This window comes from Argentina silus (genome assembly GCF_951799395.1).
Source record: "Argentina silus genome assembly, chromosome: 10".
Classification (NCBI taxonomy): Eukaryota; Metazoa; Chordata; class Actinopteri; order Argentiniformes; family Argentinidae; genus Argentina; species Argentina silus.
The window spans coordinates 15,483,346-15,495,238 of record NC_139664.1 but is presented as its reverse complement, the minus strand read 5'-3'; the positions used below and the strand labels follow the sequence as shown (position 1 = coordinate 15,495,238).

The following is an 11,893-nucleotide window of genomic DNA, read 5'->3' as shown; positions in this document are numbered from 1 at the left end:
TCCGCGGGGGGGCTCTCCCTCTTCATGTCGTCCCCCAGGTAGTGCTCGAACACGCTGGAGAAGGCGATGGCCGACAGCATGCACACCACGGGCGTCAGGGTCAGCATCAGCCGCACCATCACGCCGGCGAAGTACACCGCGCTGATGGCGTAGAGCGCCACTGGGGGGCAGCAGAGGACAGGGTTCATACGCTGACGCGACATACAACACTATTCAAGCATCTCAAATTAAAAGGCATCGCCCCGTGCCCGCCCCCCCCGCCCCCAGAACACCCCTGGAATTAAAAAACACGGACGCCAAGTTCACACAGCCTTTAGAGATATTAAACCCGGCACTGACACTGTCTCGTTATGTAGAAAGACCCCTCTGCCCTCTGTAATTGCCTAGTGTGTGACATGAACATTAGACTGTTCAACAAGCCTCTAATTGCCATTAGGCCGCACAAACAAACCCGTCATGTCTGTGCCGTGATGACTAGGGCCTGGCGGGCAGAGCCACGGCCAGAAAGCAGTAGCTCAGGGCTACAGAGAGGAGGAGAAGAAGAAGAAGAAGAAGAAGAAGAAGAGTCTTTCCCCCCCCACAGCTCTGGGGGTGTTGCGGTTGCTCTAACTCGGCTTTGTCTCGGTCGCTGGAGAGAGATCTCATGTGCGCTGACCTCGATCTGCAGCTCAACTCTCACCTGCTGAGTTAGTGAGGATAGTCTCTGTACTGAGCACCGTGTACTACGCACTGGTCACATCTAACCTCTGAGAGAGAGAGAGAGAGAGAGAGGGAGGGGGGGAGGGAGAGAGGGAGGGGGGGAGAGAGAGCGCGAGGGAGAGCACGAGCGAGAGAGAAAGAGCAAGAGCGATTTCTCTAATCCTACCCAGGGGTTTTGATACCATCCATCCTTAGCTTCACTAAGAATCTCTCCACACAGAGAAGAGTATCTACACACAGAGAGAAAAAGACCGGTCTCTCCAGAGCTCTGTCTGCTGCTCTATCAGTTGCCATCCTTCCTTACCAAACGGAAAAGTCTAAATGTGTGAGTTCATGTTCGCTCTGCCGCTGTGCCTCTCATCAAACCCTTCAAGCTGAGCATGGAAGACGGTTAAGGTGAGGGTTACGGTTAGGGTCACGGTTAGGGTGTTGGATAAGGAGTCCCGAGGCTCCCACTTAGCATCTCCTCTCACCGAAGACGCGCTCGTCGTTGATGTTCTTGATGCAGAACCAGAGGCCCGCCGGGAAGGTGCAGACCAGGATGTGGAGGTCGAAGAAGAAGGAGACCCAGGTGGTGGGCTGGTGCTCTGACACAGACGCTATGATGGGGATGTGGATCTTAGCATATCTGGAGGGAGAGTGGAGGATGGACACATTATCAAATGGGGTTAGGGTGATGTGATGGACTCCCTTCTATCCAGGGACACTTAAGCTTTACCCCGTACATGCATTCGTTTAGTCTGCGGAGGTTAAGTGCAGTCGTACTCCACACATCGGTTCGGCTTTCTTGAGGTCCTCGCATGACCCCCCCCCCCCCCCCGCCCCCCAACTCTCTCTCATACTGCAGCAGAAAAATCCCCCCCCCCCCACCCAACTCTGTGATAGACAGCCTGCTTCCGCATTCTGACAACTCTCTCTGCACCCAGGACCCGCAGGCCAGTATTATCTGTTTAAGAATTTATGATAAGCCCCGACTGACTGCACATATTTCCCTGCTAGAAATGCTCTGCACTCTCTTCCCATGTCAAGGCCTTTAACGAGAGCCTTCGTTCTGGAGGTTTTAGCAGGATAAACAAACAGCGCTGGAGTGAAGCAGCGGGAGCGGAGCTGTACGTACCCCGTGTCCCACAGTGAGTAGAACCGACCGCTCCATGGAGCAATGTGCCCTAAAACACACAGAAAACAAACCAAGGAAAAAATGAAGCTTTATGAGGTTGCAGCACCCATATGAATGCGCTCGCACACACGCACGCACGCACACACACACACAGAGACACACACAGACACAGACACACACACACAGACACACACACACACAGACACACACACACACACACACACAGACACAGACAGACACACACACAGACACACACACACACAGACACACACTCTTCTGGACCGAATCTAATCAGTGTTCTTCCTCATGCATCGATTTGATGTAATTTATTTATATTATGCATCTGATTTGCTCTGTGTGTGTGTGTGACAGGGGAAAGTCCTAATGAGCTCTCGGAGGCTATGCTGCCTACAAAGGCATGGCAAGGAATGTTTAATGAGAACATGGGCGCAAATCACAACAATAAGCCAACACAGCGCTCACAACATGTTAATGAAGGTTACCGTCGGTAACAGCACAGTAGCGGCGAAAGGTGATGGAAAGACTTGATTTTTCGTAGGTTCAAAGGTCAGGCTATACCATGGATTTAGGGTCAGTTGTGCATGTCAGGTAAGTGATAGTGTCGTGTCGACAACAGACCTGGGTTGGTGGACTCTCTCACACACACACACACACACACACACACACACACACGTGGAGTGAGGTCTATGACAGGTTAAGCTGGGTGGTCTGTAGACTAACCTGTATAGGTCAGGTAGATGACGGTGAGGAAGACAGCCCCCGCCGCCAGCGACACCCCCAGGAAGAAGAGAGTCTGGAACTCCTGCTTGGTGAGCCTGTCCTTCAGGTACTGCAGGAAGGCATAGGCTTGGAGCAGCGCAAACACTCCTGGCACAGGTACAACAGCAAGGGTCAACATTTCTTTCTTTCTTTCTTTCTAATCAGCCCTCTGTGGGTGAGATAACACGATACTCCCAGAGCGCCCACCAGCTACACACTGCTAAAGGTCAGGGTTTCTTGTCGCAGCCACAACACCTGAATGAATGTGTCCCTGAACGAACCCCCGGGGGAGGCCGGTGGAGGTAGATATCAAGAGGACGGGCTCATTTGTAATGCATTGTACCATTCCCTCATTCCGTGCGTTACACTGAGCCTGTCCTCCTGATTTCTACCTCCGCCAGCCTCCCCTGATCAACCACAACACATTGAACAAGTGTAAAGCAATGTGGTAGTTTGTTCCATCTGCCCACCGATAAGTCAAATGGAAAGTGTGTCGTCGTCGTCCCCACACACACACACACACAGCTTACACCTGTCCAATCCCCCCCAGGTGTACAGAAGTGCTAGAGCTTCAGGGGGTTGATTTGTACTGTAGCGGAGGCTTTACCTGCTGCAGCCATGTGCTCGCTTGTCCTGATTGGCTGGAAGCCCACAAAAGGGATTTGCATGGACAGGACCAATCCAACAATGTAGAACGTGCTGTAAGCTGTGGAGAGGGTAGACAGAGAGAGAGGCTGGGTGAGCAAAGGCATAACAATGAGCAGCACACACACACACACACACACACACACCCTAAGACTCGTGTGAACAGCAACTCGGAACTCAATATCCTCAGAACTTTTTAAGTATTTCACTTCATCCCGGTCCACATTTTGCAGTTGATGTATCCGCTTTCTAGGCAGAGAATGGAAAGCCGACTGAGGCTAATGAGACAGAGACGGGCCCGCTCAGCAGAGGGGAAACTGGGCCTCCACCGGGACACAAGTGATCGATAAACTGGGCCGCAATGTTCCTGTCAGAGCACACAGTAATGGAGCCGACCAACGCATGAAGATGAAGAGAAGGACCTGAATTTAAATCAAACTGACAATTCACACAGTTATACATCAGATACAAAACACATCCATACGGCTGGGGATTTCCTTGGCAACAGAAAATAAGGGAAGAATCTAAAGCGTTCTAACTGCCTCTTTACAACAAACCCCCCCAAGGTGATGTTTAACCAGAACTCCTTAATCGTATGATGATTGTCAAACAAGAGTGCTTTTGACCACAAAATGAAAGGTAGAATTATTTGTCTCGCAAGTTCTCTCTCGTTGTTAGACCCGGGGGAGATGATGCTCATTAACAAAACAATTGTAAAAAGTCCATACACAGAGAGACGGCGAATTAAGAGGAAATCAATTCATTTTAAAGACAATTACCTTCCTGATGCATTCAGCAGACCATGATTGTAATGATGTAACTACTGATTTGTCTTGAAATACTCTTAAGCCCACCGACCCTCCTGGGAGAGTGTCCCTGTTTGATTGACAGGTCATCATGGCAGCTCTCTGAGAGAGAGGAGGCACACTAAAAAGCCTCTATTCAATGACAGGCAGGAGGGGTGGGGTTGTTGATGAAAATGCAGTGTGTGTGTGTGTGTGTGTGTGTGTGTGTGTGTGTGTGTGTGTGTGTGTGAGAAGGCTCTGGTGATTGGGAGCATTGCCGCTGGTGATTGAGAGTGTGGCTGTGGCTATTTGAGGCCATCACCGTATTTCAATTCCATTACAGCTAAATGAGACAAGTTTCATTCCCACACCTGCTGCAGTAATGTGCAATTCACCTCCTTTGTTCCCCCCCATCCTCTGCCCCCTCACTCTCTCTCTCTCTCTCTCTCTCTCTCTCTCTCTCTCTCTCTCTCTCTCTCTCTCTCTCTCTCTCTCTCTCTCTCTCCCCCCCCTCTCTGTCTGGTCTCTGTCCTCTTTGAAACAACTACTGGTGTGTGTGTGTGTGTGTGTGTAAGAGAGCTGGGAGAGTGGACAGTGGTTGAGGAGTTCTTGGCAGGTGAGTAGTCGAGCACTCAGGGGTCCTCAGGGAGACTGGCAGGTACATAACTGACCTGTCTTCCAGACCGCATATTAGAGAGTAAGGAGAGTAGGGAGAGGTGGAGAGAGAGAGAGAGAGAGAGAGAGAGAGAGAGAGAGAGAGAGAGTAGGGGGAGAGAAAGAAAGAGAGAGAGAGAGAGAGAGAGAGAGAGAGTAGGGGGAGAGAAAGAAAGAGAGAGAGAGAGAGAGAGAGAGTAGGGGGAGAGAAAGAAAGAGAGAGAGAGAGAGAGAGAGAGTAGGGGGAGAGAAAGAAAGAGAGAGAGAGAGAGAGAGAGAGAGAGAGAGTAGGGGGAGAGAAAGAAAGAGAGAGAGAGAGAGAGAGAGTAGGGGGAGAGAAAGAAAGAGAGAGAGTAGGGGGAGAGAGAGAGAGAGAGAGAGTAGGGGGAGAGAGAGAGAGAGAGAGAGAGACTTTTCTAATCCTACCCAGGGGGTTGATTCCATCCATCCATAGCTTCTCCATCCCACTGCTGCAGCCTCACACCCAGTGAGACGCCATCAAGGCCCCGAGACCGATGGAGTTGGCTGGGAATGCAGCTGTTACAGCAGAGTCGCATCCACAGACCTTAACACAACCATGAGGCCCTCCCTGCTGCAATCCTGGCAAAACTCTAAACCTTTCATCTAATCTAATCCATCTCATTATTTAGCCCGTGTCGCCGGGCCGCGCCAGGCCGCGCCGCTCTCTAACTGATGATCAACGGGGGGGGGAAAAAAAGGCCCGAGCACCTGTTCCCCAGCCGGAATGTGGATGGTTTGCGGAACAGCGTTGGACAGGCCTGATACCAGGCATCCATCAGCAAGCCGTATGTGCCCTCTCCCCTGGTGGAAACGGAACGGAATTCAGGAGCTAATAAAATCCCTAACTCAATTAGCACTGCAGCAGCCCTTTCTTCCTTCCTTCCTTCCCTCGGCGTCAGGCCCACCCCCTCTTTGGCTGCCTGCTCTCAGGGAGAGAGTACCACCATGGTCAATTATTCATTTTACTCGCTAAACCACGGTGAGGGGAAAAACTAACAATCCATCAAGACGGGCCTGAACACACATATGCACAGCAGTTAAAAGTCCCTCTCTCTCTCTCTCCGTCTTCTCTATTCCTCCAATCTCTCTTTCCTCTACGCCATCTGCCTCTCTTCCTCCCCCATCTGCATTTCTCTCTCCATATCTCCCGTCTCCATCTCCCTTTCCTCGATCCACGTCTCACTTCCTCCCACTCTCTCCTCTCTCTACGCTCTCCCTCCCCGTCTCTTCTTCATCCCTCTCTCTCGCTCTACCTCTCTCTCACCCCCTCTCCTCGTCTCCCTCTCCTACATGTCCCGTCTCTCTCCTTCCCCATCTCTTCCCCACCTCTCTCTCTCTGTCTCTCACATCCATCTCTTCAATCTCTCTCTGAAGAGTTCATCTCAACCTGAAATCAGCCTCATTACGGACTCTACCTCAATCGCTAATTAATGCAATTAATCTCAGTTTGCCTGTGTTTCTAGGAGTCCGAGAGAGCATAAAAATGGATGTGTGTGTGTGTGTGTGTGTGTTGGCTGGTAATAGGATTCAGGGCCCTGTGAGGCTATGACGTGAGCCACCCAGAGCCGGTCTTTATCTGATTCTCTGTCTCTGAGAAGCGCTCCATTGTGTAAGTAAGTAGAATAAATCTGCCATTACAGAACACAATCTTCTCTGAACTGGTGGGTCCCCACTGGGCAGGCAGATCCACTGCAGCGGGGGAGAGAAAGAGAGAGAGAGTGTGTGTGTGGGGGGGGGGGGTTGAGAGAGAGGGGGAGGAGTGTGCATCTGTGTGTGTGTGTGTGTTTGAGAGAGAGAGAGAGAGAGAGAGAGAGAAAGGGAGGAGTGTGCATCTGTGTGTGTGTGTGTGTGTGTGTGTGTGTGTGTGTGTGTGTGTGTGTGTGTGTGAGAGTGAGAGTGTGTGAGTGAGAGTGTGTGAGTGAGAGAGAGTGTGAAGTGAACGACTTCACTGAGCCAGGGGAGATGTCAGTGGGTCTGTCAGTCGGTCGGTCGGTGGGTCTGTCTGAGAGAGTGTTTGTTCACAGGCCAGGCCGGTGTCGGTGTCTCTTTGTGAACGCTGCAGTAAGAGCCGGGCTAGGCAGTCAGGCTATCAAAGGAGACACGGAGGCTGAGCTCGCCTCTAGCCTCTCTGCTAATGAGTCCAACTGAACAGCCAGCTCAGCAGAAGTATGTAGGCTATGTATGCATGCACACTCAGATGCATAACGAGGCGCGACAAAAAAAGAAAGCGGAAAAAAAAGAAGCAACTCATGGAAACTAACAAACAAATCCAATCCAAATCTGTGGTAGAGTATCTGTAGGGCATTGGAGGTAGAGTATGAATTGGTGTGTGTGTGTGTGTGTGTGGGCGGGGGGGGGGGGGGTAGGACAGAGAGGACAGGGTATGTGTAGCATTATATCAGGAGAAAATGTGTGTGGATCCTACAGGGGAGGAAGTGAGGCGTGTGTGTGTGTGTGTGTGTGTGTGTGTGTGTGTGTGTGTGTGTGTGTGTCCTACATGCTTACCGATGTACACTCTCTTGCTGAAGCGCTGCATGAGCAGCAGAACAAAGACATGGAGAGGAATCAGGTTGATGATGAAGACGTAGCCTCCCCATGCTGACACCTGTGAAATACAAACAACACACACAGTTACCCAAACGTAGCACCCATGCTGTTTCCATAAAACTAACACACACACACACAAACAGGGTGTCCAGAGTCCACAGTTTGATGCAGTACAACTGCCCACCACAAAGGATATGTTGGACCTCAACTAGTACTGCTACTGTATGTATGTGGAGTTTGTTGCCTCCCTTCTGAGACACACATTCACGTTCACGCACACACAGGTTTGGCGCCTATCATCTAAATTGGATTTGCATCTTCCCCGAGGGCATCTCATTGGTTTTAAAACACATTCCTACTCATTACTATGACTCCCTTCTCCCGGGGCCCCTGCAGGCAGGACCATGATGGATCACGCTGTTTGTTTGTGTTTATTTTATTGACTTTACACATTTCCGTAATGACATGCGAGCCTCTCTGAGAGGGCAAGGCCACACTTCCACCACCTGAGCAGGGGGAGACAATTACCAGTTACAGCTCTGGAGTGCCACTCAGCCGCCCTCCCCACACACACACACACACACACACACACGTTGCTAGCTTTCACAAACACATCTCATCAGAGGCTATTGTGTTCATTGTCAGCCTCTCAGCCTATCGTACCTTGCTGCTCTGTCATCCGGTGTATATCCCACACAGGCAGCAGCGGTGAAGTATGACATCTACAACAATCTGCTATTTACATGTTCATTCATCTCCTTGACTGATGTTCAATAACAGTTTAATGACCATAACGTGGCTAAGCCTTTTGTGGCAGTGAGGGCTGGTTGCTGATTGTAGCCTCTGGGGAGTTTCCTGAAAGCTCCATGACAGTAACATCATCTCCAAGGTCCATTGTGGGCTATGGTAGAATGATCTTTGAATGTCAAAGAGCTCTCAGATAGTGTTCAAAGGGGTCTTTATGAAGATAACTTTAGAGTGTCTGTGTGCGTCTGTCTGTCTGTGTGTGTGTGTGTGTGTGTTTTCACTCACCATGTAGAAGTAGGAGAGACAGCAGCCAATGGTCCAGAAGACTGAGCCCGTCTTCACAGACTTCACCTGGGAGTGTGAGAGGGTTAAAAAAATAAATAAAAAAATAAATAAAATAAAAAACCCCACATCATCAAACCAGCCTCTTAAAATAGTTCATTAAGTCTAACAAAAGAGAAGAGCGCAGCTGAATGCTTAACATCCGAGTAAATTATTCAATACTCCTTTTCCTTAATGACCCTCGCAACTTCCTCGAGATCGTTACCTTCCTGGAGATGAGGCTTATTCAAACATGGCTGATGAGACTTGACTTAAAACAAGTCTGACTGCAGCTGAGACTGGCTCCATTCGAATGAATGTGACGCCCGAGTCAATGAGACATGCCACGGAATAAATGAGTAAACATAAAGGGGGGGAAAAAAAGAAGAAAAAAAAAGCCATGTACGCTTGGGTCTGTTTCCACGGTTACACGTCCAGCTGGGGCTAATGAGAGAGCTGGTTTGTTTACTCTCTAGCCAGAGCTCAAGTCTGGGGGACCTTGGGGGATTCGTCTACTCAAAAACGGGCCTCGCCGACCTGGCCAGCTGAAATTCAATTACTTTACTTTAATTACTGTTGTGTCAAATTACAGATTTGTCAAATCTCTGCCGCTAACCAAAACACCTGGTGTCGTTCGAAATAAGTTTGTGTTCAAATCAGAATAACAGTTAATTAAGAGATAAATAGCATGCCGAAGGTCTCTCAGGAGATGTACTGGGGGTGTATTGTATTGGGTGGGTGTGGGAAGTTGGTGGTTGACACATGTGTGCGTGTGCGTGTGCGTGTGTGTGTGTGTGTGTGTGTGCCGAGGTGGGCGCGGGGGGGGGGACTGACCCAGAGGTAGTAGGTGAACTGCAGGGCAAAGATGGCGATGCCCTCGTTGTCGAAGGAGCCCGCCACGGAGCGGGAGATGTACCCGGGGACGATGGCGATGAAGCAGGCCGCCAGGAGGCCCGCCCCCTGGTTCCACAGCTCCTTGGTCAGCAGGAAGGTGGAGATGGAGGTGAGGCCGCTGAAGACGGGCGCCAGGAACACGCACACGTCACGGATGTGCACTGTGATGTGGAGCATGTTGAGGACATAGTGGATGAGGCCAGCCGTGACCATCAGGCCTGGGTAAACCTACAGGACAGGGAGAAAGCAGAGGAACACAGGGTCAGTCGATGACTATTAACTACTAGATCAATACCTGATTATGAAGGCTACAGCGGCTGTCATTGACCACCAACCTGGGATTAATCACAGCATTGGCCAGGCATACTGGCGTGACACAGTAGAAGAGTAATCGACGCAATTGTATTAAGTCGTATTGAGTTCACAGATAACTACCTCCGCTTAAAACCACTCAGGATTAAGTTAGATAATTATGTCCCTCGTTAACCACTGTCTATCAACAATGCCCAGACCTGCTCAGAGAAATAACCACACTTCAACACCGCATACTTCTCTTAATGCTAGTAGTATCTACAGTACAGAACATTAAAATTACCCTTAACAACAAGGTTGACATGGTACAGGTATTTTTGCGAGTGCTGAGAGATGCATCGGAGTGAAGAGTTGTTTGTGTGTGTGTGTGTGTGTGTGTGTGTGTGTGTGTGTTTCTCTCAGGATGTGTGTACTGTGTTTAGAGGGATCTAGTGTTTCGTTTGCAGTACTACCAAGATGAGCACAGGTGTAATTGTCCGGTAAAGTGACCCTCATCTCTTGTCCTTTGTGATGATGATTTATACCTACGCCCCGTCAGTCTCCAATACCCTCCCCAGTACTTTACAGCTTAAAGTGCCCCTACTTCCCAAAGGAGCAGTTAAACTAGTCAGCCATAGTGTGTGTGTGTGTGTGTGTGTGTGTGTACATACTGGTGACAAGCAGCACAGAGTACAAGAGATAGATGTACAGTCGTGAGGGCATAAGGACACAGACACACACATGAACACGCACGCAAGCACACACACTTTCCATCTGTAGTTCCACTCACCGTGCCCCCCACTATCCTGCCCAGAGGGTACCAGGCCCTCTCATCGAACCAGTTGAGGAACTCATAGAACCCATTGGTGGTGAGATGATGTGTCGATCTGTAATTGAACCTGCAAGACAGGAGAGAGAAGAAAAGTTAATTATACAAGACTGCAGCAACATTACTACTGTACATCTCACAAAGCTACCAGCCGTGCGAAGGTGCCCATCTGTAAGCTGAAGAAAAACACTCTTAAATCCCCCGTCCTGAAGGCAGCAGGTATCCTGAACATCAATATGGTCCAGCGCCAAAGCAATCAGCTGCCAGGTGGAGGCTGTTGGCCAGCCGACAGCATTCAAACATGCAAAAACAATGGCTGCTTAATTGGGACATGATAACGAGAGAAACAAACCAGAGAAAAACAACGATAGCGTTGGAGAGTGTGTGTGTGTGTGTGTGTGTGTGTGTGTAATCTGCTCTCATAATGCAGTATGCTTAATGACTTGGATCATGTTCAATATCAGAGTGAAGTAGTTACAGATTAATCCACAAACTGATGTTCCAGAAATGATGTTCGTTCTAGCAATTATTGTACTTCCAAACTGTGCTTTAGTATTTCAACTGTTCTGTAAACGGAATGGGACACCCTACAGCTGCCAGACATTTAACAGCTCTAACAGAATTGACAGACAATTCAACAAAGCACGTTTGAAATAAGATTCATTATTAGTCTTGTCTTTATTTCACAGACACACGTTTCATTGATTTAATAAATCAAAATGTACACTCTCTCAGTAGAAGAATGAGTTACCAGTTTAGTCACACACTCAGTCCGAGCAACACACTCCCAGTCCATCACATATTAAACACCCTGGGCAGTTCCGTGTAAAAGGACCCATGAGGACCAAAATGGGAGATTTATCAGAGCATACCAAATTGAGTGTCAAATAAAAGCTCAAGAGTCTATATTTTGGGGAAATGGAGTCAGAAATACATTTCTCAACCATCTTCTATCATCACACTATGGATGAGCAAAGACTTTGACTTCTGGTCAAACATATGGAAAAGCGGCTAAGCAATCTTCCACAAAGTCTTTAGAAAAACATCAAACCTCATTAATGTTCCGGTATTGACTAAACTGAGCGCACTGACACACATGGTGTGGCGTCCTTAAGACTGATTGCTAGGGTCCTTCCCATGTCAGTTGTTGACAAAGAACGTTTTCATTTTGCAGAGGCCATCTCTGAGGCAAACTAGGAGCAGATTGGGTCTCTGTGTGCGTGCCTGCGCATGACATATTGCAATTTTTTTTTCTAAATCAGTTTTTTGGTGTCGAAAGTGTAGGCTATTTTCATCTGGTATAATGAAGAAAAAAGACACTGAAAACCACAAATTATATCATATATAAGTTGATAAAAATAATACGTTAATGGCAGTGTATTGTATATTTCCCTATTTTAACTACATCAATAAATCACACGTTTCTGTAGGGGACCCATTTAGTCATTCTGTTACCAGATGTAAAATCCACTTCACTTTCTGTAGCTCAACAACCAAAAGAGATTTCTTCAAACTCAAGGTATCACATGACAGCTAACACTTTCTACAGACATATTTGAATCC

The 11,893-nt window shown here is 48.7% G+C and overlaps 1 protein-coding gene across 1 annotated transcript in view; it reads right to left on the bottom strand.

Annotated features, from left to right (window-relative positions):
- stt3b (STT3 oligosaccharyltransferase complex catalytic subunit B) overlaps window positions 1–11,893 on the bottom strand; it is a 29,494-nt gene that overhangs the window by 4,675 nt on the left and 12,926 nt on the right. Inside the window, exons 2-10 of the mRNA XM_083678734.1 lie at window positions 10,292–10,400; window positions 9,151–9,438; window positions 8,281–8,346; window positions 7,207–7,306; window positions 3,204–3,302; window positions 2,558–2,704; window positions 1,817–1,865; window positions 1,173–1,327; window positions 1–160 (exon numbers count right to left, since the gene is read on the bottom strand). The exon at window positions 1–160 is cut by the window's left edge and continues 52 nt beyond it. Of these exons, the coding sequence (XP_083534860.1) occupies window positions 1–160; window positions 1,173–1,327; window positions 1,817–1,865; window positions 2,558–2,704; window positions 3,204–3,302; window positions 7,207–7,306; window positions 8,281–8,346; window positions 9,151–9,438; window positions 10,292–10,400 (1,173 nt within the window). The remainder of the gene's footprint in view (window positions 161–1,172; window positions 1,328–1,816; window positions 1,866–2,557; window positions 2,705–3,203; window positions 3,303–7,206; window positions 7,307–8,280; window positions 8,347–9,150; window positions 9,439–10,291; window positions 10,401–11,893) is intronic.